General features: G+C 43.9%; 1 protein-coding gene across 2 annotated transcripts in view; it reads right to left on the bottom strand.

Annotated features, from left to right (window-relative positions):
* Positions 1-23,055, bottom strand: part of SRGAP3 (SLIT-ROBO Rho GTPase activating protein 3) — a 221,875-nt gene that overhangs the window by 63,728 nt on the left and 135,092 nt on the right. For both annotated transcript variants that reach the window (XM_032784222.2, XM_032784223.2), the window contains exons 4-5: positions 12,514-12,576; positions 1,654-1,839 (exon numbers count right to left, since the gene is read on the bottom strand). In XM_032784222.2, the coding sequence (XP_032640113.1) occupies positions 1,654-1,839; positions 12,514-12,576 (249 nt within the window). The remainder of the gene's footprint in view (positions 1-1,653; positions 1,840-12,513; positions 12,577-23,055) is intronic.

Below are 23,055 nucleotides of genomic sequence, written 5' to 3'. Positions count from 1 at the left end.
AGTGAGCTCCTTTTTAAACCCAGGTGCCCTGATTAGCCTGCCTTGATTGGCTGCAGGTGTTCTAATCAGCCTGTCTGCCTTAATTGGTTCTAGCAGGTTCCTGATTACTCTAGTGCAGCCCTTGCTCTGGTTACTCAGGGAACAGAAAACTACTCACCCAGTGACCAGTATATTTGCCCTCTACCAGACTCCTGTACCCTACTGGCCTGGGTCTGTCACAGTACATAATGCATTCAGAGCACAGTTCTCTTATCTGCACATGCATGGAAGATATGGCATCAGTCAAGATTAGAGGGCCAAATTCTACTCACAGTTACACTGATGTATATCTGGAATCACTCCAGATTTATACAGTTGCATCTGGCCCAAAGGCTCAAGCTGCAAAATTCAGAAGGGGATCCAGAATTCAAACCCCTACAAGTTCAGAGCATTTGTTCAGGATGGTCTCCAATCAAGAAGTTAAACAAGAATACCTGACCCTGGCAAGAGGCTTTCTGCTATCTTATATTCCAGTGCAACATACACAGCTGGGTAAACACACATCTAACTAATGGTTTCCTGGCCAGGGAGGCTACTTTTCGTTTTCACAAAAAAAGGAAAATCAGAAAAAGTGCCCGAATGACAATATTTGGAGTTCCTGTGAGTCTGCAGAATGCAAGGTTTTTGGTGGCCTGCAGAAGAGGTAATGGGTTCTGCCAGTCGTAAGGGCTGCATTTTTCTTCAGAGCATCATCAGAATGCTGCCCCATTGGCTCACAGACCAGTGGAAAGAGTATGTGAGCCTCTTTTTCAACTCTTTGATCTAATGAATCCTGGGATATCTATTGTTCATTGTTACAAGAACAGATTTGAGAGATGAAAAACAAAGCAGTGAAATACAGTCTGCAAGCTGACCATAACTCTCCCCTGCACAGTGTCCTCTCTGTCCACTTGACATAGCATTACCGTGGCAGTCTAGATTTACTGCTATGCTCCCTCCCTCAGCAGTCAGCAAAATCTCTCAGATCCTAGACTGTGTGTGATTAAAAATATCAGTTGGACCCACTGGCCACAATCTGACTAGCTCCTGGTTTTGACAAAAACTAGTATTTCATTTGCTCTAGTTTGTGCTAGCTGCCTCAACCTTTTTGGTTGTGTTTGTTTTCAAAGCCGTTGCTTTTTGGAGGCCCTTTCAACTGCCCTTTTCAACTCTCCCTCCATGCTGAGGCACTGTGCAATATTTAATGGTTGGCCACATCAGACCCTAACTACGTATTTCATCCTCTCTGTGGATGTGTGCTGCATGATGTTCCCCAGACCCCGCTTTCTGCTAAAAGGTCGCAGCCTGACTTTGAATCAAACCCTTGCTGCCTACTGACTTTGGCACATCTCCATTACTAACAAGCAATAAAGAGACTTTTTATAGCATCCCCAGACTGCTCTTCGCTGAACTATACACAAGCATTGAACTAGCAGGAGACTTCCTCCCGGATCTCTTCAAAGGCCGCAAAAAGGGTTGCGCGAGAGTGGTGAATGCTGGAGCCGAAACCTTTGCCACAGGGAGATTTTTTGTCTGCACACCTAGCCCAGTACACATGTAGCTGGCATCCACTACTGCGTCCATCAGCAGTCGAGCTGTCAGCCGTGCAGGAGGCTCATTATTCCTCCCACCTACCTTCTCCTTCATCTTCTCAATCTTCTTGACAGAGCTCCGGCGCTGAGGCCTGTCCTCGTGCCGCAGCAGGTTGACACTGATGTCCCCAGACTTGTTGAACTGCTTTTCCTCCTGCTTCTCTGCTTCCTTCAGCTTGCTCTCAGCGCTGATGCTTTCCGTGTGGTACATGTGGTAGGTTTTCATCACCTGAAGAGACAGACAGTAATGAGTCTCCCACACTTTGTGCTAGTATTTGTGCACAGTGCAGACTGGAGAACCCTAGAGACGATGGGCTGGATTCTCAGTTAAGATAAGGCAGTTTGATACCACCCCTTAAAGGGGACTGTGGTCAGCCACTGAGACTAACCCTTAAACAGAACATCTCCAGAGCCAGGACAGAACTCTACACCATCCCTGCCTCTATCCCCCAGCGTTAGAGCATGGTCAGAGAGCACTGCACTCCACTTTCTCTGCTATTCAGAGCCACAGGGAAACAGGACATAGCTTACAGCAGCTCTGAGCTGCGGGCAGGCAGGCCCTTGCACGGCCCCAGGACATGGGGAGCACAAAGGTAGCTTGATACCACCTTGGCCCCAACCCTCCTCTTCCCAAGTGCAGGAACCGGGTAACTGAGAACCAGGCTCAAATTCTCTAGCCACAGAAACAGGTACAGCTTGGGCAGAGGCAAACATCACCCTCCACCACCCTGCCAATGTGGAGAGGTGCTGCATCAGAGTAAAACAGAGTTTGATCTCCAATGCCCATTCCAATTGGTGCCTTATCTGGCATCAAATGCAATGGTGGATTTGACCACATGGACGCCCATCCCACTAGGAACTAGAGTGGCTCAAGTCGCGTGGTGTTTGTGTCCCCCAAGGGAAACATCTACAGCTGTTTCACTTCGACAATTACATTTTTAAAAATAAAAAGATCAAAGGGCACAATGTGATCATTTTAATACTGTTGGCAAGAAAAACCCGTCTGCTACTCTCTCTTTATGCCTTCAGTTGCACTCTCCCCGCATCAGCTTGCTCCAGGACTCAGATGTTTTGTTTTTACATGGCCTTGACAAGGCCAGAGATGCTGGATTTGTCTCTGCAGAGCAGAATTACATGTTAACGGTCTGGATGCTGCTGACAATGGGGCCTTGAAATAGGCTAATGACTAAGGGCCAGATTCTGGCTGTTATGCCACTGCCCTGCGCAGAGCGCCGTGTGGAACTACATGGCCCCAGAAGCAGCGCTGGGGAAGATTGTGCCTCACGCCAGCACACTCTCTTCCTTTACATGTGGGTGAGTGTGTGCTTTACCCCCGCCTTTACATTGCTCCGCTTGGGGCAGTGCCATCGAGCTATCCCCTTTCTCCTCACCCACTTTTGAGTGAGCAGCTCCCTAGGTGGAACAGGAGCGAGGAGCCCCTGCCAGCCCCAGGGCGCCAGGGAGACAGACAGACAAACACACCCATGCTGATGCCACTTTCTAAAGGTTTAAGAATTTTTCTGAAGCCCTCCTCAAAGGGTGTTATTCAGAACCAATCTGACCTCCCAGGGACCCATGCACGGATGATGACATTTACCACAGTGAGCAAGCAGCTAACGGAACACTAGATACAAAGACCAAACTCATTCTGCCATGCTGATGGCTTTGAGAAGTAAGGTTTTCAAATGGGACTTAAAGGATCTCTGAGCATCTCCTAACACAAGGATGGAGAGCAGGCCCATAGTCCCCAGGTGCAAAGGCAAAGATCCGGACCCTCTCCCTTTCTGCACCTCAAACCCAATGCTGCAATGGCACCAAACCCTCCGAATTGAAGACAGGCCAGCAAAGCTCTCTGCCTACAAAGCACCAGCATTACAGTATGATCTTGGCAATAAAATATAGGATGCAACCAAACTATCAGAGAAGGGAATGCCAAGGGCTCAATTCTGGGAGGTGCGAAACCTCACATCCCATTGGCTTCAATGGAACTTGGGGTACATCAAAACTGCATCTGGGAGCCAGCCTCCCAGCCTGGGTCCACAGACTTGTGCTAAAGGGGCTCACACTGGTGCATTAAATAGCCGTGTAGACATTGCTTTGACATTGCAGCTTGGGCTTTCAGGCCCAGCCCCGCCCCACCCCCGACTTGAGCGCATGAGCACCACTCTGAGCTGCAATGTCTACACTACTATTTTTAGTTCGCTAATGGGAGTCTCTGGACCCAGGCTGGCAGGCTCACTCCCAGATGCAGTGTAGACATAACCTGAGGGGCTCGGCTGCTCTCAGAAAAGCATTCAGCACCTAACAGGATCACGTGACATGGGGAGACGTTTCCACCATTAACACAAGTTAAGCTTCCCCTTGACTCTGCATCTTCACACCCATAGTTGGTAGACAGCCAGAGGACACCAGTCTGCAAGGGCTATCAGCACATGTAAGTCTAAAAGTAAGGGGGACCCTTGGTAAATCAGGTGCACTGGAGAGAGGCTGGATCGGAAGGAATGGAGGTGACAAGGGAATTGGTTTGTGTTGAGGAGTTTGAACTGCCGCTGGAAGATCATTCTGTGTTAAATTCTACAGGCTAGTTAAAAGAAACTTTTCATTTTCAATTACATTCTACCCGACTTTTCCTGTAAGGTAAGGAGCCAGCAAGGGGATCTGTAACACAAATACACGTTTTTGCAGGCCAGCTCCTTTTTTCTCTGAATCTGTAAGCGGAGAGCTGGCTGCCTCTCAGCCACCCCCTCATGACCAGACGTGGCCCTCCCTTCACAGCCACATTCACCGCTCTCCCACCCAGTCCCTGCATTCTCTTCCTTTCCCCCTGTTAAGCTTTCCATAAAGCAGCTGGACTCAAGGTTTGAAATCCTAGCCCCACTGAAGTCAATGGCAAGACTATCCTTGATTCCAGTGAGGTCTGGATGTTGCCCAGGATATCTACCTCTGCAAAGATGTTGGCCACAATTTTTACTAGTGACTTGGGGTGCAGAGTTTGGACACAGAGGGCCTGGTTTTCAGAAAATCAGGTATCTTTAAAGGCATCTCAAGTTGGGCACCTAAAATCACTAGGCATTTTGAAATCTAGATCTTTGACCCTGCACTAATTTCTGCTTTTTGATGGTGTCCCCCTTTCTGGGCATTTATCCCAGTGTTTCCCTGAGGTTCTTGTCAGGCTGGGCAGTACTTTAGCTCCCCGTGCTTTTAATCAGCTCAGGCGAACACGGGGCCAGATCCTCAGCTGATGTAAATTAATGTAGTGCAACTGACATCAATGGAGCTGTGCTGATTTATTCCAGCTTAGGAAATGGCCCACACTGCTCAAGTTGATCTACTAAATTTTTTGTGATAAGTATTTTTTTTTTTTTTTTTTAGTATCCTTTGAACAAGGAAGTAGAGTGAGAGAGAAGGGAGAAAATGACAGAATGTAGCTCACCAGCCCTTGTCTGGGATTAGAGAGTCCTTTATAATTGTCTGACTCTGGGATGGGGATGGAAAGAGGAATCGGGGGATATCAAACTACAGCCTGATATTCCTGCAGATTAGCACAGACAATTTATCCCCGCCCATATCCCTTTACCCTTTAGGCAATGTTAATGAAAATAAACTTACAAGGACTTTCTTTCTGAGCCACTGATTTTCCAGAGAGCAATGACCCTGTATCCCTGGCTAAAACTGGAGCGGAGGGAGAGCTTTGGCCTAAAGCACACCTTGTTATATAACTGGCTCTTCAGATGGCTGCTGGAATCCAAACCAAACCGTAAGGGATGTGTGCTAGATTTGATCTTTCTGGCCTTGGAGATCTGCCATGGCTTTGGGCTTTGCTTTTGACACTCCCTACCAGCACACTTCTGTGAGACTGCAGAGTAAACATGGCACTTGCTTTTCATTGGCAATGTACTGTTCTAGCTTCCTAACTGCACAGAGACATAACAGGGCATATTTCACTGCTCCATAACACACTAGTAACTAAATGGAGGCTATAGATCAGGGTAGGTGGAGTGCCAAAGAATGGGCCTCCCTTCCCATGCAATATGGCTGAAGTTCCTCTAGGGGTGCTCCAAGAGGCTCAGGCTCTGAAGGTGTGGAGGGACAGGGAGGTGACAACTACCCCAGGGCATTATCTCCATCCCACAAGAACCCTGTGAGGATCCTTACAGCAAACTAGGGATGGTCTCTTACCTCACACCGGTTCCCCCATAGCAATATGCAACATCCGACCCATACCAATGGGAACTTGGGGCAACAATACTTGCCATTACCATGGGGAACATTGGAGGCAAGCCAGGAGGTAGTACAACTATATCACCTTATAGCTAGGGCCCTACCAAATTCACAGTCAATTTTAGCCAACTTCACAGCCAGAGGATTTTAAAAATCATAAATTTCATGATTTCTGCTATTTAAATCTGAAATTTCATGATGTTGTAATTGCAGGGATCCTGACCCAAAGAAGAGTTGGGGGAGGGGGGGATTGTGGTACTGCTACCCTTATTTCTGCACTGCTGCTGGTGGTGGCGCTGCCTTCAGAGCTGGGAAGCTGGAGAGCAGTGGGGAGACCAGATTCCACGGTCCATGATGCATTTTTCATGGCCGTGAATTTAGTAGGGCCCTACTTATAGCCTTCCATGCCCTTGCAGCCCGGCCAGAGAGAACAATCAGGTTCCATGAGTCTATGCTCTCAGAAGCTTCTTGCTCCACAGACAGCAATAAACCAAGTAAGTGGCAATTTGACCCAACATAATTACAACAAAATAAATCAGCTTTCCTGCTCTCCATAATGGCTATAGACACCTCTTTAAATGAGCCTTTTCTCCAAACCAAAGCCCCTTTTATATTCCCCGTCCAAGATAACACCAACTCTTTGCAATACAAATCTATAATGTCAAAGGATAACAATCTTTTACATGGGCAGAAAGAGGAGTACCTGGAGGAGGGTGGGGGGGGAAGAGAGCTTTTGTCTGAACAAGAGATAAGTCAAGTAATAATCAATTCCTCCTGGCAAACCGATCCTCCTGACTCAATTAAAAGCAAATATAGTTCAACCAAAATGATGTCCTCTAAACTGAGTTTTAACATGGGCAAAAGGTTCCTTTTAAATGTCAGCAGAGGCATAAAAATGTTTCCTATGTTTTGGGGAAAACAATGGTCCTGGGATTCAGCCCCAGGTCTTGGAGTCAGGAGAACTCCCACTGTCAGTAAGATCAGCATTTCACCTCTACACTCAATTCCTAGCTCTGTCACTGACTCGCTGTGTGAGCTTGGGCAAGTCCCAAACCCACTACCTGAGTCAGGTACGCTGCTAACTGGGCTTTGAACAAAGCTGGGTCAAGTTATATTTTTTGGATGGAAGCTACAAGAAACCATCATTGCTGGGGAAGGTGGCGGGGGCAAAAGAGTGAATTGCAAGTGTGTATCCACAGAAAGCAAAAGCAGAATAAAAAGGAAGTTTTCCCAAGCCACTGTGAAGAAAACTCACAGCATTTTCCACAGCTGTGGCTGTCAAAAAGAACAGTGTTTTGCTTGGAAGAGGTTTGGCTGAAACTAAGATCTTTTTCCCAGCCAAGCATAAACATAGCCTCTAAATGAGCTTCAAATGCCTTATCCAATCCTACAGAAACATGCCATCTCTGATTTATAATTTAAGAAGAATGGAAAGAAGAGTGAGGGCAGGTTTGAGTCCCATTTCTGCCCTGTCCTGGGTTATTTCACAAAGCTCATAACTTTCCATACGTGTTTGCAACTGCAGTTTTCCTAAAGAAAATCACAGAAAACAAACAAACCAACCAGACACCTCCTATGCTACATACACCAATGGGGAAGAAAGACTTGCTGGGCTTTCATAAAACCCCTCCTCTGCCACCCTGCCCCAGTCCTGCTTCTTTTTGTTGAAAGCACAGAGGAAAAGCTGAATGGAATGGCTGCACTTCGGGCAATATCTGGCTATAACAAGAGAGGGCTCCCAGGCATTTCCAGAGACCCAAACACGCACAACTGCATTTAGCTAGTGTAACAAGAAGGTTCAACAGTGAAACCCTGGCCCAGTCAGTATTTTAAATATAACCACGTTTTTGTCCCCAGGTTGTGAAGTGTTCATTGGACTGGATACTGCTGTGCCCAAACAGCACCTTTCAGCATGACTATTTGTCACCTGTGTTTGAGCTTCTGTACTTACCATGGTGTTCAAGCATGGGCTTGATCCAAAGACTGCTGTGGTCAGCTAGACTCTATTGACTTGAATGGGCTTTAGTTCAGGCCTCACGTTTGTTGTGCAAGAAAAGGCTTTTTTCTTTTTAAATCAGTCTATCACAGAGCATCATAGAAAATAACCTACTCCCACCGCAGCCTCGTCACTTTACACCCTTTTCACGGTCATGTTTGCTAATTATCATAACTATTTTGCTTAAACATCTTCCTTCCCCACCATGTTTTACTCCCACTTGAGCCTTATGCGCAGACAGGCTACAGGACTGGAACTTCACTGCAGGATCAGCTCTGCTTATTCCAATTAGCATATCATCTCCCACTCCTGAGCAGCAAGAATACAAATGATTGCTGGGAGAGTACATACACCACAGTGCTTTCCAAATGAATGTTCCATGTCCAGTTTGCACTGCCTCTGAAAATCTCCAAAACAGCACAAAAGAATCATTTTTATACCATTTATTCTTTCCAAATTGATGAAGTTTGTGTCACTGACACCACTGCCTTGGACAGTCTGCTGCACAGACCACAGCCCTCATTATCTCTCATCTGATGCCACTTAATACAGCTAGGAATGAACTGGTTTTTAAAATTCCCAAGCTGAAAGGAACAACTATTTATTTTAAGTGCTCTCTTAATTCTGGAGGATGTCTTCCCATAGCAATCTACTCCCCAATCTGCAATCCTCTCACGCCTTCTGGACAGCACTTGGAACAAAGTCACGTTGTCCCTGTCTTAAGCTATTGTGTCATAAAGAAAAGCTGCCACAGCTGTGTCCCTGGGATCTTTTTGCAAATAAGTTAATTAGCTACAATGGAAGGAGGAAAATATGTTCATTAGTTATTTAACGACACAAGCTGCATTTTGCAATATTAAAATCATGTTCTAGATAAAGGCCACAGCCAAAATTACTAGTTATAAATGGCGCTGCTTGCTGCCTTTAGGTAGAGTGCTTTATGCTTCTAAATAGTTCCTCATTAAGGCTCCGATTCAGCAAAGCACTTAAACATATGCTAAGCACTCTGCTGAACAAAGATGGAATTAAGCATGGGCTTAAGTGCTTTGCTGAATGAGCGCCAAAGGCCAAATCCTGCTCCCAGTGGAGTCAATAACTCAACTGTTACTGAGGTCAAAGGTGCAGTATCAGGCCCAATAGGGGACATACCTCTAATCTAGGTTGGAATTTATCTCCGTCCCATTCTAAGCTGGTGTTATTACCCTAATGTTATTTGAAGAACATATGAACAGTCCTGCTGCAATAGACCAAAAAAGTCCATGCAGGCCAGTATCCTGTCTGAAAACAGCCAAAGCCAAATGCTACAGAGCAAGGGATAACCACCTGCACTGCACATAACTGCAGGAGAACTGCAGGAGGACATTTCCCGACTGCAAATGGCAACCAGCTTTAATCTGAAGTACAAGGGCTGATGGCTCTTATAATTTTTCCATTAATTTAATATAGCTCTAGATCTTATTCTAATTCATATCAAGCATGCAATCAGTTTTTAAAATGATGTTTTTTCAATAAATATCTTGCAGCAGTGAATTCCCCAGGTTAATTATACATCATGGTGCTTTGGCAATTTTCAGTACACTGCCTCTAACTGGGTGCTCGTTTGTGTACTATGTGAAACAAACACTGTCACATGCAAAACAAGTAATTACATTGCACCTCTAGAAAACATTAGCTCTATTAAACAAGTTGAAACTTCACTTTGCGGCTATCTGTGTCCTAAATTAATTTGGTGCAAGACTGTGTATGGATGCTCTTATTTCAGCATGAAATTTTGATGCAACTTAAGTCAATTTTTTTATTTTTATGGACTCATTTAAACGAATAGGGCACTCATTCCAAAATAAGGGTTTGTCTGTAGTATAGCTGGGACATGTACTCTCCAGCTTGAGGAGACCTACCTTCACTAGCTCTGATTGAGCTACTGCACTAAAAACAGAATGATAGTTGCTGTGGGAGGGGATAGCTGCCCAGAGTACAATCCCATCTGAGATCATAGGTATGTACTCAGGGCAGCTAGCCCCTCCCACCACTGGAGCCTCCACAGCTACACTTCTATTTTTAGCATGGTAACTTGCATGGGTATGTCTTAAGCTAGAATTGACACCTTCCATCTCTAGGGTACACATACCCTAAGAGTCAATACACACAAGTTTACATCAAAATAATGAAAGGTGTGAATTAAAGCAGATTTAATTATTTTGGCTCCAGCTTAGGTGTAGCAAAGCCCTGAGATGCAAGTTAAACAGTGTGAAAGTTGTTTAATTATATGTGCAGTTCCTTGATTCATTATAAGACATTGCCAAGGCCTGAGAATACGACAACACCATTTCAGTCATGGGTATGGTGGCAAGTCACAGAGCAACACTGCCATGCTGGATCATCCTACAAGTAAAATATGCTACAACACTGTAAACGACCACCCAGGGATGACACAAGCCAGTTGCTTAACCAAGGTAATATGATTTGTACCCTGTATATTTGGGATAATCTCTTAAGACAACAGGCTGCCTAGTAAGGTTCAGTTCTTGAACCCATTTCACTGTAATTTCTGTAAAGAGTATGCCTCTTCCAGGCCACGCATTTCTAATAGGCTAACACAGATAGCTGGCTGTCATTATAGGTAGATAAACTCAAAACAACGTGGTTCTCATTCTCCATAGACGTCTGCCTTTTTATTCATTTAAGCACACCCAGGTCAGAATGTGGGAGCAGAAAAGAATCATGGGTGAAATCTCACTGAAGACATTGACGATTTTGCCATTCGTTATGGGGCCAAGATTTTACTCCACATTTTTCTTACAGAGTTGCATTCATTTCAGACCCTGACAGACTTTTGAGACTTGAGGTATGTCTACACTACCCACCGGATCGGCGGGTAGCGATCGGTTTATCAGGGATCGATCTAGACACGATATATCGATCCCTGAACGCGCTCCTGTCGACTCCGGAACTCCATCAGAGCGAGCAGTGGTAGTGGAGTCGACAGGGGGAGCCGCAGCCGTCAATCCCGCGCCGTGAGGACGGGAGGTAAGTCGAAATAAGATACTTCAACTTCAGCTACGCTATTCATGTAGCTGATGTTGCGCATCTTACATGGACCCCGCCCCCTAGTGTAAACCAGGCCTTAGACTGAATTCACGGTGTTGTGTCCTTCATTTGGTGTCTTTATCCTATATCTAGGCTTTGAATAGATTAAGCCAAATGTCTGCTCCACCCTCAACTTGAATCTATGACACTGTTTCTGAAGTTAATCTTAATCTCCTACTGCCACTAATAGACCTTTCACATCCAGACATGAACTCCCAAATCTGGCCCTTTTAATCTTTCCTGATCACCCACCCACATAGTAACTCACAGAGCAATTCAATCCTACAGCAGCCTGTGCAGAAACAAGCCTGTTAAATGAAACTAGCTATTCATAGTTAAAGTTTTTAGCAGAAATTTCAAAGAAAAAAGTTCATGGTCTATTGTTTAGGCCAGTTTATCAATGTGACGGTACAACATGATTATCCATCTTGTTGGTAGGAATAAACCTGCTATGGAGCAATTTATATCCAGGGAAAGGATAGGGTTGAGGGGGTCAGCTAGATTGCCTGACTTTTCCTAGGTAAAATGGATGCTCTATTGCTTCCTAGAATACATCACCCAATCCTTAAACCCAAACAGAAATGAAAAACCAATTCCTGATGGCCAAGGATCAGGAGCAATACAAGGACTTCTGCTGCCTCTCTCATGAACGCCTACTTTGGGAGTAGTGGCTCAGGTAACAGGGTCATGGTTTCATTTAGAAGTAGGAAGATGAGATCTGTGAGGAAACTTTCATCGCTGAATTAAAATCAGAAAGAACAGCACTTACAGGAGAAAAGTGATACCAAATATACTTGCTGAAGGCCTGAAGGCCAGATTAAGTCATCACCTTCCTCTGCAGCATGGGGAAGGTGTCACTTGCTGGAGGATTCTCTGCACCTTGAGGCCTTTAAACCACAATTTGAGGACTTCCATAACTCAGACATAGGTTAGGGGTTTGTTCCAGGAGTGGGTGGGTGAGATTCTGTGGCCTGCATTGTGCAGGAGGTCAGACTAGATGACCATAATGGTCCCTTCTGACATTAAGTCTATGAATCTGTGCGCGACATGGGCAGTCAGCAGAACTCACAGAAGAGCCAGATACAATGGCACTTAAACAGTGCCAAGTCAGAGTGACTCCACTGAGCCATCAGAACCTAGCTCAAATTGTAGTCACTGATGACGTCTAAAAGTGACTACAGAAAACAGAAGTAAAGACAGCATCAGAAAAGCCACAGCAGGTGTGAATGTTACAGCAATGGGTAAAGATCATATTGCATCTAACCCAAAGCAGCCTGAGGGGCCTCCACTCCACGTAACTGCAAGAATCAGATCATGTAATCTATAATATGGTCTTAAATCCACACCTTTTAAAAGCTCTCCACTGTAGGATTAGGACATCTGGTAAGTTTTTCTCTGCCCTAGACAAATCCAATTAAAAACCAAATATTTCCAACAACTAAAAAAACCTAAAAAGGCAGTAAGTGTAACAGGGATGGAGAGAGCCTCCAAAACTAACCGTGTTTCACACTGTACGTAACCAATTACATTGACTCGGTTTCTGAATAAGGAAATCCTTACTACACAGCTAAAGAAGAGTAGGAAGAACACATTACTTACTGTGTATAGCTCATTGGTGACCTTCAAGAGTTCTTCATGCATCTGTAGGCCAATTTCTTTACTCTAGGACAAAAAACATTGAAAGGTAAATTGAGATTCTGTTATGTTCACAATATTTACTTTTTCTTACAAAGGTCAGCACACTTGGCGGGGGGGGGGGGGAAATAAATGAACAAGTTGTATGACCTTGCACGGTTCTGTGCTTACATGACATAATATTTAATGGTTTTCAGCCCTGCTCGTCAGCAGATGAGCTCTGGATGCTTTTTGCTGTGCTGCTGTGGGCAGGGGAAGGTGATGAACAGAAGGTTGGGGCTCAGATAATATATGGTGATGGGCAACAGAAGATAGATATCAGTGAAGAGGGAAGGGATTAACGTTACAGCATTACAAACATGCTGTTAAAAATCAGGAAGATGGTGATTCTTAAAACTCACTGATCACGGGCATAATGGAAGAGGTGAGTTTTTGGGGTGGGCGGGTTAAATGGGGCTGGGTGGTGGTTCTGCAGATCGAAGCAGCGAGGGCGTTCCACACTGGAGGGATGCCAAATATCTGGGGTAGGGGAGTTCATCTGTTTTGTTAGGTTTTTTTTAAAAGCCACAAATAAGGTCTGAAACATCGTGTAATGAGATGTATATGTTCCAAACCCCTTCATCACTTGCGTCTAAGTGAATCCTGCTAATCCCTAGCAGATGCCTTCACACCCATCCCACAGAGAACAAAACATAGCAACTTATAAATGCCACTGCTATCTAGCTGCATTTTTCACATTACTTTCGTGCTTGCAGGGTTTTTCCCTTTCCTTTTCTCAGTTTACAGAGGAGCGGGTAGATTTTGGCAGCACAACAGGTTTCTGGCAATGCCTTTTTAAAGTACATTATGCCTCCACCCAGATTTGCCCTCTGTTGCTTCCATTGCTTCCTAGACAAGATTTTCCAACCCTTGCTCTGCTCTAGCACCAACCAAATGTGTAGATTTTAATTACGTATATATTTTAGAAATGAAACACCCCCCCGCCCCCGCGGTGGGGAATGCCCCCGGGGCTTTATTTACAACACTTCTACAAATCCTGTCTAATATCTTTCCTGCTTCAGAAACTAGAATGACACCATCAAGTAGGCTGCCAATCCACTTTGGGACTCTGTTTTTCACATTTATAAACTTGAAAACCAAAATACATATATTTTCTGCTTTCCCTGCACCTAGAATATTAGCAATGGGCTAATTAACCAAGACTTCTATTTCCATGTATTTTTTAAAAAATCCTTTTCAAATAAAATCCATAAATGTAGACGTGAACAACAACACTGTACAGACCTATACATCCATGTTGCACCTCTCAATTATTGCACTCCTCATTCCAGACTTACATTTGCCCCTGTTTCACCCAAACCAGGTTTCAGACACCATGGTGATGAGCACAATACAGATGTCTATACAGTCGGATGAAAAAGTTTCTCATAAAGAAGGTCTCTGACCCTGCAAAGTTGCGAGTAGCCCCAGCTCCCTCTCTGTTCAGGAGGAGCTGAGTGTATTCCCATTCCAGCAGGAGGCAATCAGCACCTTACAGAGTCAGGACCTTGGTATAATTTCTTTGCATTCTGAATCCAAAGTCATGAAACAGAGTTTATAGAAAATTATTATTTTGCTAACATAACTCATTCCACTCAACACCGAACTCTGTGGGTCTAACCTTTTTCTTGTTTCTCATTTCAGGGATTCTGTCCAATGTTAGGAGACAAGAAGCTAGAGGGGCAGTTGGGTCCCCTGGATGGCTGCAATAGCATTTTATATCTTTACGTTTACCTAGCACTTTTCATTCTGAGGCATCCCAAATTTTACATTCTGTAATCTAAACTAAACTAATATACAGGTATCACTTAATCAACCACACAAAAGCAGCCAACTCAGAGGAGAAATAGGGTGGCTCAGCAGCACACAGCAACAACTGCATACATGAAGAATACTGCATACAGTTGAAAGTACATTGAGAATTGAGACTGGAAGCATATAAATGTCAATATGGGAATTTCACCAGGATACTGAGGTCAACAATTGTAAAAAATGCCATCTCACCTTTAATGAGCTCAAATGGTCAGGAAAGACAGCATGCCTAGCAGCAGAGCACTCCCAGACACCATTGCAGGGTTTTCGCTTCAGTACCAATTTAGCAGGCAGAGTGCAACCTGCAGAGTCACTAACCATCTGCTGGGGTATTTTTCGTAGGTGATTGTGGGAAATCCCCCAGTCAGCTAGTGGTCCCATGCAATCCTGCTTAGCTTGCAGAAGCTAACAGGATCACATCTAGTACTGGAATGGATGAAGTAGCCGTACTGCCCTTCCTTCATTTCACTTTGGGTGGATCAATGTCTGTATGAAAATCAGTCAAAATACTTCTTAAATGAGGCGCTACACTACAAAAGTAACTACTTCAATGCCACATCATGAAGGCCTCTATTTCCACTCCAGCACTGGCAGGGCCTTAGAAAGCTTAGAGAGGACAGTCTATTGTCAATGCAAAGTTTCATGGGTATTTTCCTTGGCATCCTTTTCTCCCCTGAAGCTGAAATCCCAATATCAATTTTTTTATTATTATTATTTTGGCAAGGAGATGCAGATTTTAATCATGATATAGCCTCCCTGCTCCCACAACGTGAATATAATATTTCACAGGAAAGGGCATTTCTTAGGGAACTGTTGGTCATTTATTCTTGGCTGCAAACAAAGTCAAACCCTACTTAAAAAATCCACCGGTTGGATGTTACTGCACATGCGCATCCACTACTTTCCTGTTTCCCTTGTAATTACACCCAGATTCTCTCTGTGGACTCTTTTTGGCCTTGGCACATTCATTATAATTTGAAGACAGGTTTAAAATAAGTATAGACCCCCAAAACACTAAGCAGTCGCTTTTAGAGTTCCTCAGGCAACTCAGAATATTTTTGTGCATGCAGTTTAGTATGAGCAACATCTCCTGGGCCTGTTGGTTGGATGACTTTAACCAAGGAAGCCCAATCAGACAGGAGACCTGTAATTAAAGCTGCATGAGAAACCTACGCACATCCAAAAAGTTTAAGCTTAGATTACTTTAGTATTCAGGGTGCACCTGAGAAGATACCCAATTATCATTCAGAGATAAATTGCAGCCTGTTATTTCAGATAAGAATAAAATACAATTTTCAAAAGTGACTAAGAATTTGGGGTGCATTGGATTTTCAGAAGGAGTTACGTATCTCCTGCCTTCTGAGAATCACGCTCCTTTAGGGGTTTCAAATTGGGCCCCCAAATTGAGGCAGTGAAAATCTCTAGCTAGTCTTAGCAGTACCTTCCATTAACATGGAGGTAACAAAGGGAATGTCTACACTACTTGCCGGATCAGTGGGCAGTGACTGATTCAACAAGGGTTGATTTATCGCATCTAGTCTAGACGCGATAAATGGATCCCCGAGCACTCTCCTGTCGACTTCTGTACTCCACTGCCACGAGAGGCACAGGTGGAGTCGACAGGGGAGTGGCAGCAGTCAACTCATTGCAGTGAGGACACCATGCTAAGTCAATCTAAGTATGTCGAGTTCAGCTACGTTATTCACATAGCTGAAGTTGTGTAACTTAGATCGATTCCCCCTCTCCCATGTGTAGACCAGGCCAAAGGTTTCTTTCACTCATAGCTCAACCCAAACACCCAGTATTTCGACTATTTAGCCTTTCCAACACCAGTGAAAGGCCTAACCCAAAATTTAAAGCTCCAAATACTTTGAGTTTGAAGGAGTTCAGATGGAGGTTTGATCTGCATAGCTGACCTCTATCTTTTGCAGCTGCCAAGCCAAAACCCCTGAACCAAACCCCTCCCAAACTAAATGGAGAGGGGTGGTCTTGTGGTTAAAGACACTGAAACAAGATTCTAAATTTCTGGATTCGGTTCTTGCTTCTGCCTCCGACTTCCTGCATGACTGCGGGAAAGTCAGCAAGGCCATCATTTTCAAACCTGGGTACCTAAAATTAGGCTCTTGAATCCAGCTAAATATAAGTGGCCTGATTTTCAGAAGTCCTGCTTACCCACAAATTCCACGGAAATAAATGGAGCTGCAGGTGTGCAGCACATTTAAAAATTGGCTCAGTTGGAAGCACTTCATTTACACTTTCTAGATTCTGGAGGTTGCTGGGAACCAGAGCAGTCCTGTTATGAGTTAGAACAGCCCTTGGGATTGCTCTACTTTGAACCATGCTGTCATGCCCCCTAGATGCCTAACAGGCCTCTTTTCTTCAACCACCCACAAACCCACCCCCAGAGTGGATAGCCTAGTGCTGTTTACCAGCTCTACACTGCCTGGAGAGCCCTGCTGTTCTGAGTGGTTGGGGTCAAGGGGCCAGGATCTTAAAGACCACAGCTCACCAGTTCACACTGTTGGATCCTTTCCCAAATGCCGCTAGGCAAGAAGCCAAAGGACACTCAAATCTCTTCAGAGTTTGCCCTCTCTCTTCTAAACAAGAGAGAAATTACATCAATATATTTATGAGGAGACAAAGTCAAAATGTCAGGCAGTGCGCTCCCATTCACCAGCACCATCTGCAAAAATCCAACCTTTAATTTAGCTGCCTGATTTATGTCTTCCATTCCTATTAGAAAGCAGTTACTTGGAGAGAGCAAGAGATGGCTTCAGTTTAGGAGCCTTTATTAAAATCAATGCTGCAAAGGAAAAAAGAAAAAAAAATGCACAGAAAAATGCAGTGCGGCCTCCTTGACAACACAGAGAGTGAGCATTTGAGGGCGGGGGGGGGAAAAAAAAGGCACTTCTTTATTTGCAGACACCATATCGTCATTAGACTTCCATCCAGAACATTGCAGTACACACCATAACCAAATTCACTTCACTGTCACGGCAAGTAATTAAATCTCATCTCAGGGAATAAAATAGCACTATTATTTCAAGCACAGCAATGTGTGTGTCTGTTACATATTTTTTCCTATGTTCTATCCTAATAAAACAAACAGCACATTTATTTCCATCCCCTGCATCGGGGGTGATTAAGAGAAGCTGGGGAGGGTAAACAGAACCCCTTCTGGGGGTCTTCACCTATAGCGCTTCTCCCTCTTAGGACAGCAACCACCATTGGCATCTACCAAAACAATGTGCTGAGGCTGAAGTGGGGACACCGATGTGTACAGACAGGAGATCAAATTGGATCATCTTCAATAACCATTCTTAGGAAGGCAATAAACTAAGAGGCTACCAGTAATACTAATAATGGCCCCGATCATCTCCTATGTGGAACACGCGTGAGTAGAAGCCTGGGAACTCCGGGAATATTCCCTTAGCAGAGTCTCCTCTCTCTTTTTACCTCAAAGGTGGGGTTCGCCTCCTTCATAGAGTAGGCGGGGAGTTCATCTCTGCAAGTACAGATAAGCTAGAGGACAGGGATGGCTGAACAGAGGCCATGTGCCTCTACAATGCTTGAGGACACCTCCCCTTCCCCCCCACCCACAAGACTCTGCAGGGTTTCCCATTGGCCATTCCCCTGGACACTCCTTTAGGGAGAGCCACAGCGCACAAGGAGCACACTTAAATGATCATCTCACTCTGGACTGCATGTGGGGGGGGGGGGGTGGAATGAGAAAAAAAAACACAGACTCCATGCATGAAGCCCAGCCTCCCCAAGAAACATTCCAGTGGACCCAGGGAAAGAGGGATGATGCCACGGAGACTGCATACTTCCCAGACAGGGCCTTGTTTAGTTTATAGCTTGTCTCCAGGCCAAGTGGATGATTTGCCCCGATGGCTCTTACCATACGAGAGTATTCTACACATTAACAAGTTGACTCTTGCATCCCATATATGAGGTAATCACCATTGTCTTCATATGAGTGGCGGGGAAGCAGATGCAGAGAGGTTAACTGATCTCCCCTGGTCACTGATGGTCATTCTCAGAGTCAAGATTAGAACTCAGGAGTGTTGGCTCCCCTAAATCACATGATGATGCTCTTAACTCCCAAAGATGATGATTAAAAATGAACAAAGAATATCAGAGCTCTTCAAACCCTGGCCCATTTCTAGAACAGGCACAGCCATCTGTTCTGAAGGTGCTGAAATGTTCAGCTAACATTTTCCCTTCACACCCTATTATTTTTCCATTTTCACTGCATCCTTCTCCAGCTTCCATCATGGACCAGATGCACTGAAATACAGAGAGATGGGGCTTTCTCCAGGTATTTTCAGCTTCAGTCAAAGGAGGAAGTACCAGAAACCTCATAAAGAATCCAGCTCAGGTTTGCATCTCCTAAAAGTTCAGATAAGCCATTTTAGGGACTGCAGAATAGCTTCCCATTGACAATGAACTAGAAATTATACTGCAGGGCACAAACCCTTATTAGCCAGGGAATGGATTCGATGATCCAAAAGGTTTTCCCCCATCCCATCTCTAATTCCTACCACTTTATGACCTGAACTAAAATCTTTTGAAAACCACCCCTCAATAAAAACTGAATTTATACAATCAGATCCCGAAGTCATGTACAAGCTGAAATATAGCCACCTCTGAGTAGGAAAACAGCAGCCTCTAAGCTTTTAAAAGAAGCACTGGACACAAAAGAGTTCCAGTTTTTGGGTCGGTTTTAATCTGACACTGCCCATGCTTGCGAATTTTTTTTTTTTTTTTTTTTAAAGGGAAATATTTTGGTTGTCAGAAAGAAGTAGAACCAGTGGCATAAGTAATAGAAAAAAAAATAAAAACACTTTGTGTCTCACAGTTAGAGATCCAAAAATGGAGATACTCATAATCAGAGGCTATTTATGAAATGGCTCACCCATGTGTCCAAAAGACACTTGTCACAGTCCTAGTAGTGGCGCTGGGATATTTGTATTGTAAGTATTCATGTTTCTGTTTGGAGCGGAATACACAATCCCAGTGCCCAGCACCAAAGATGTCTGGAAAACAAAATATTTCCAATATGAAAAACTTCAACTTCTACAGGAGGGAAATTATCCCAAATTGGGAGGAAAAGTCAAAAAATATCAGGAATGTGTTGATTTTGACAAATCAGTATTTTCCAATGGAAAAATTTTCCTTAGTGAAATTTTCGACCGGCTCTATTCAGCAGGCACACAGTGCCAGACTGTAAACCATTCTAGTGAAATTTATTACTGTGTTTTGGAGGACTGATGAATTTTACCTAACAAGAAAACACATCCACTAGAGAACAATTGCCCTTTGTCACAGTAACTTTAACAGCCCAGCGCAACAAGAAACGCGATATCATTACTGGGTCTTTTTATAAAGATCCCAAGACACATTTAATATCCCTTTGGGCTTTTCCTTCACCATAAAAGTCATCAGTACAACACTACCCAGCCTTAGAGTAACTAATGAAAGGCTCCAAGCTTGGGTTTTAAGATTGCAGTAACCTATTGTAAAGATTATAACAAGTGCCATGTCTTTAGATTACTAGGCCCATCGAAGGAAGGCAAAGTGGTCATGGATATGAGAGAGTCATTTGATACTGAGTCATTCCTGTCCCTGAATCAACACAACCTGGGCAGCTAGGAGGCACTGTAGTTGACAGTCAAGATTGTAGCAGAAGGTTCCACACTAGATTCTAATGCATTGCCGAGTGAAGGAGAGTGCATAATTCACTTAATTGCAGTGATAAAATCCAAAACACAGCGTTTGGATTATAGCTGGGTGAAACCTGTGCCACCTACTACAGAGATCAATCGTGCCGATTAGACCTTCTCGCACATCTATCATGTTGGGATTACCACCCTTTCCTTTGCAAAGAGAATCCACTGCAGTCATTTTACACCATCCCAAATGACTGTGCCACAGTGAGTAGTGATGCAAGTGTCACAATAGAATGATGCAATGTCATCTGAAGCCAATGAACATGAAGTGGGGGGGAGAGAAATAATTATGGTGCTTCCACCACAACATAGCTCAAAACAGATTCTATTTACAGATGAAAGAGTAATTCTCTTCACCTGGTATTGCTCCAAAGGAAATTGACACTCCATTAAAATACTCCATTATCCTACAGTAACGGTCCAAAGTAATATATTACAGGTGATGCCTATTGCAAAGGTTGCCTAACACTTTCCATGTTAACCCCTTCTCTTCAATGGCAAATAACTCTGGCAGACTTCAACCATTTGGGCTCAAACTTGCCATGACTGAGGTCTGCCTCAAGCCGAATTTTTCTGGAAAGCTTGAGGAAAAAGGCTGCAACTATTTCCAAAAGATTATTGAAAAATAATTAGCACTATGGGTGTGTGACATTTTACAGGCATGTAAAAAGACTGAGGATTGCCTCCAAAAGCTTATTGTGTAAGTAGACAACATACAAATCGGGGGCAGGAAGGATGCAATACAAGACTGCTCTTTTTACTTACTTTAACACACACACACACACACACACACTGCATTTTATGTGCTGTATTTTTTTCCCCCTTTAACTCCTGTCCCTTTTCTGGTCCTTAATCCTCATCAACACTTCAATTTGATGAGGATTTTTCTAACCTTTAACCATTTTCTCTTTGAATTGAAGTTGGCTGGTTTTCTTTAAACCTTTCCTCGTTTCCTTTTTTTCTTTTGTTTTAATTTCTTTAGTCTTTTCAAATTTTCCTTTCTCCTTGTAAAGCCCTAGTGTCAGGCCATTACTCTAGAATGCTAATGGGATTTTTTGCTAATTGGGGGCCACTCTAGTAACAACAATGGCTTTCCAAGAAATAGGATTTCTCTTTAAGATGATAAAAGGATTTTGATAAATAATTTCTGCTGTTTCCCTAAAAACAAGAGGACTCTTCTTCTATTTGGACATGTTGAGCCAAACTGCCAGCTGGTATAAACTGATATACTTGTTGACATACAATTTCTTTAGTTCCACTGAATTCAATGGAGATATGTTGACTTCCACCAACTTAAAATCTGGCCCTACTGGTTTGCCTTGGCTCTCACTAAAATGCCCAGTGACAAGCGCGTGCAGAGCCCAGCTGCAAAAAAGCTCATTATTTTCTGCCTCATCAAGTCTTATCAAAAGCCAAAATGCTTGGAATCATCCTTGTCCCTGGAGCTCCAAACAGATTTATATAACTAACACTATAACCCAGCTCCCTGAGGAGAGCAGCTTGCATCTGGGTTTTTTTTCCCCAGGTTCATAATTCCTAGTAAGGAGGAAAAGAAACAAAACACCACACACACGGCAGCAGAAAGGGGAATTAAGGTTTGGGAAAGGGAATGATTTCAAAGTAGTTTTTCCTCATCGTTCAAAGCTAACAAAGCTGCCAGTGCTTTCAGTCAAAGAAGAAATATTCCAGGAGGAAATCGGAGAGAGATATGCCTAACAGAACTGTTACCAACAACTAGGGTGATGGTTATTGTATGGCAATGCACTGAGGGGCCATCTTCCAGAACCAAAGAGTCAACTCCATTCTCAGTCCTAGAGAATCTATGGATCCTCACTGGGCTCAAATAATCCATCTCCCTGACATCAACATGGCAAGCAAGAAAGGTTAGAATGAAACTGGCTCCACTGCAGAGCAGGAGAACAAGCTGTGCCATAAATATAAGAAACCAAGATATTAAACTTCTCTAGGAGACTCCAGAGTTCAGAGATGTGCAGTGAAATCAGAAACCATCTTTGGAGGAAATGACAACAAAAGGCATCATTGGATCAGAGTAGGGAGAGATGAAAGAGGCTTCTAAGAGTGGGTCCAATGCAAAGGCAGGATATAGTCCCCTGAGAAAGGACGTATTGAATATTAACACTGATACTGCACCTCCCTCTCCATGAGCCTTTATGAAATCATTTTTATTAGGAAAAGAAAGCAGTTCAGACAAAAGTAAAAATTAACTCAAATCTTAGCCCCAAATTCAGAATCCAAACCTTAACTGAGGTTCCAAAAGTGTAAGTTAAACAGCCCTCAATGTGACAGCTGAGGCAACTGTGAACCTTTATACGAACTTGGGAGTGAAAGTGAGTGCTTTGTTGGCTCTCCTAAATCCTGCCTACTCCAATACTTTTAAACACAGCTCAGTCTCTCCAAAGATCCCATTTCCCTCAGGCTCGGGTAAGCCAGTGGGCCACCCCTTGTGCTAGCCAGGCAGAAGCCTATCTACCATTGGAAGGGTAAAGCTCTTCAGTGGAGAACAACAAAATACTAAGCTACAGTTTACTGGCTGATGATCCTACCAGGAGCTAAACTGAAGTCAGTAGGAGGTTAAGGAACTCAGCACCTCTTAGGACCTTTGTTGGCAAATTACCACTGTGCTGATCAAATGCAACTCAATTATGCAAGTCCTGATAGCTCACCAATTATACATCCCTCTCTTTACTGCAGTAGTTTATATTTACATAATGAGAGCTCAATATACATTTGTAATGGAAAAAGTCACAAAACCTTCCAGTTCCTCTATGCACCCAGTGTGTCACAAACCATTAATAAAGCCTACACTGGGGGGATACAAAGTGACATCTTGGAAACAAATGCTTCATGTAACCATTCCCACTCTCTTGGCCTGCTTCACCTGGTTGGCCAAGTCTTCCCCCAG

Source organism: Chelonoidis abingdonii, chromosome 17, assembly GCF_003597395.2.
Source record: "Chelonoidis abingdonii isolate Lonesome George chromosome 17, CheloAbing_2.0, whole genome shotgun sequence".
Taxonomy (NCBI): Eukaryota; Metazoa; Chordata; order Testudines; family Testudinidae; genus Chelonoidis; species Chelonoidis abingdonii.
Note: the sequence above shows the minus strand (reverse complement) of the source record. Positions and strands in the feature narration are given on the sequence as shown.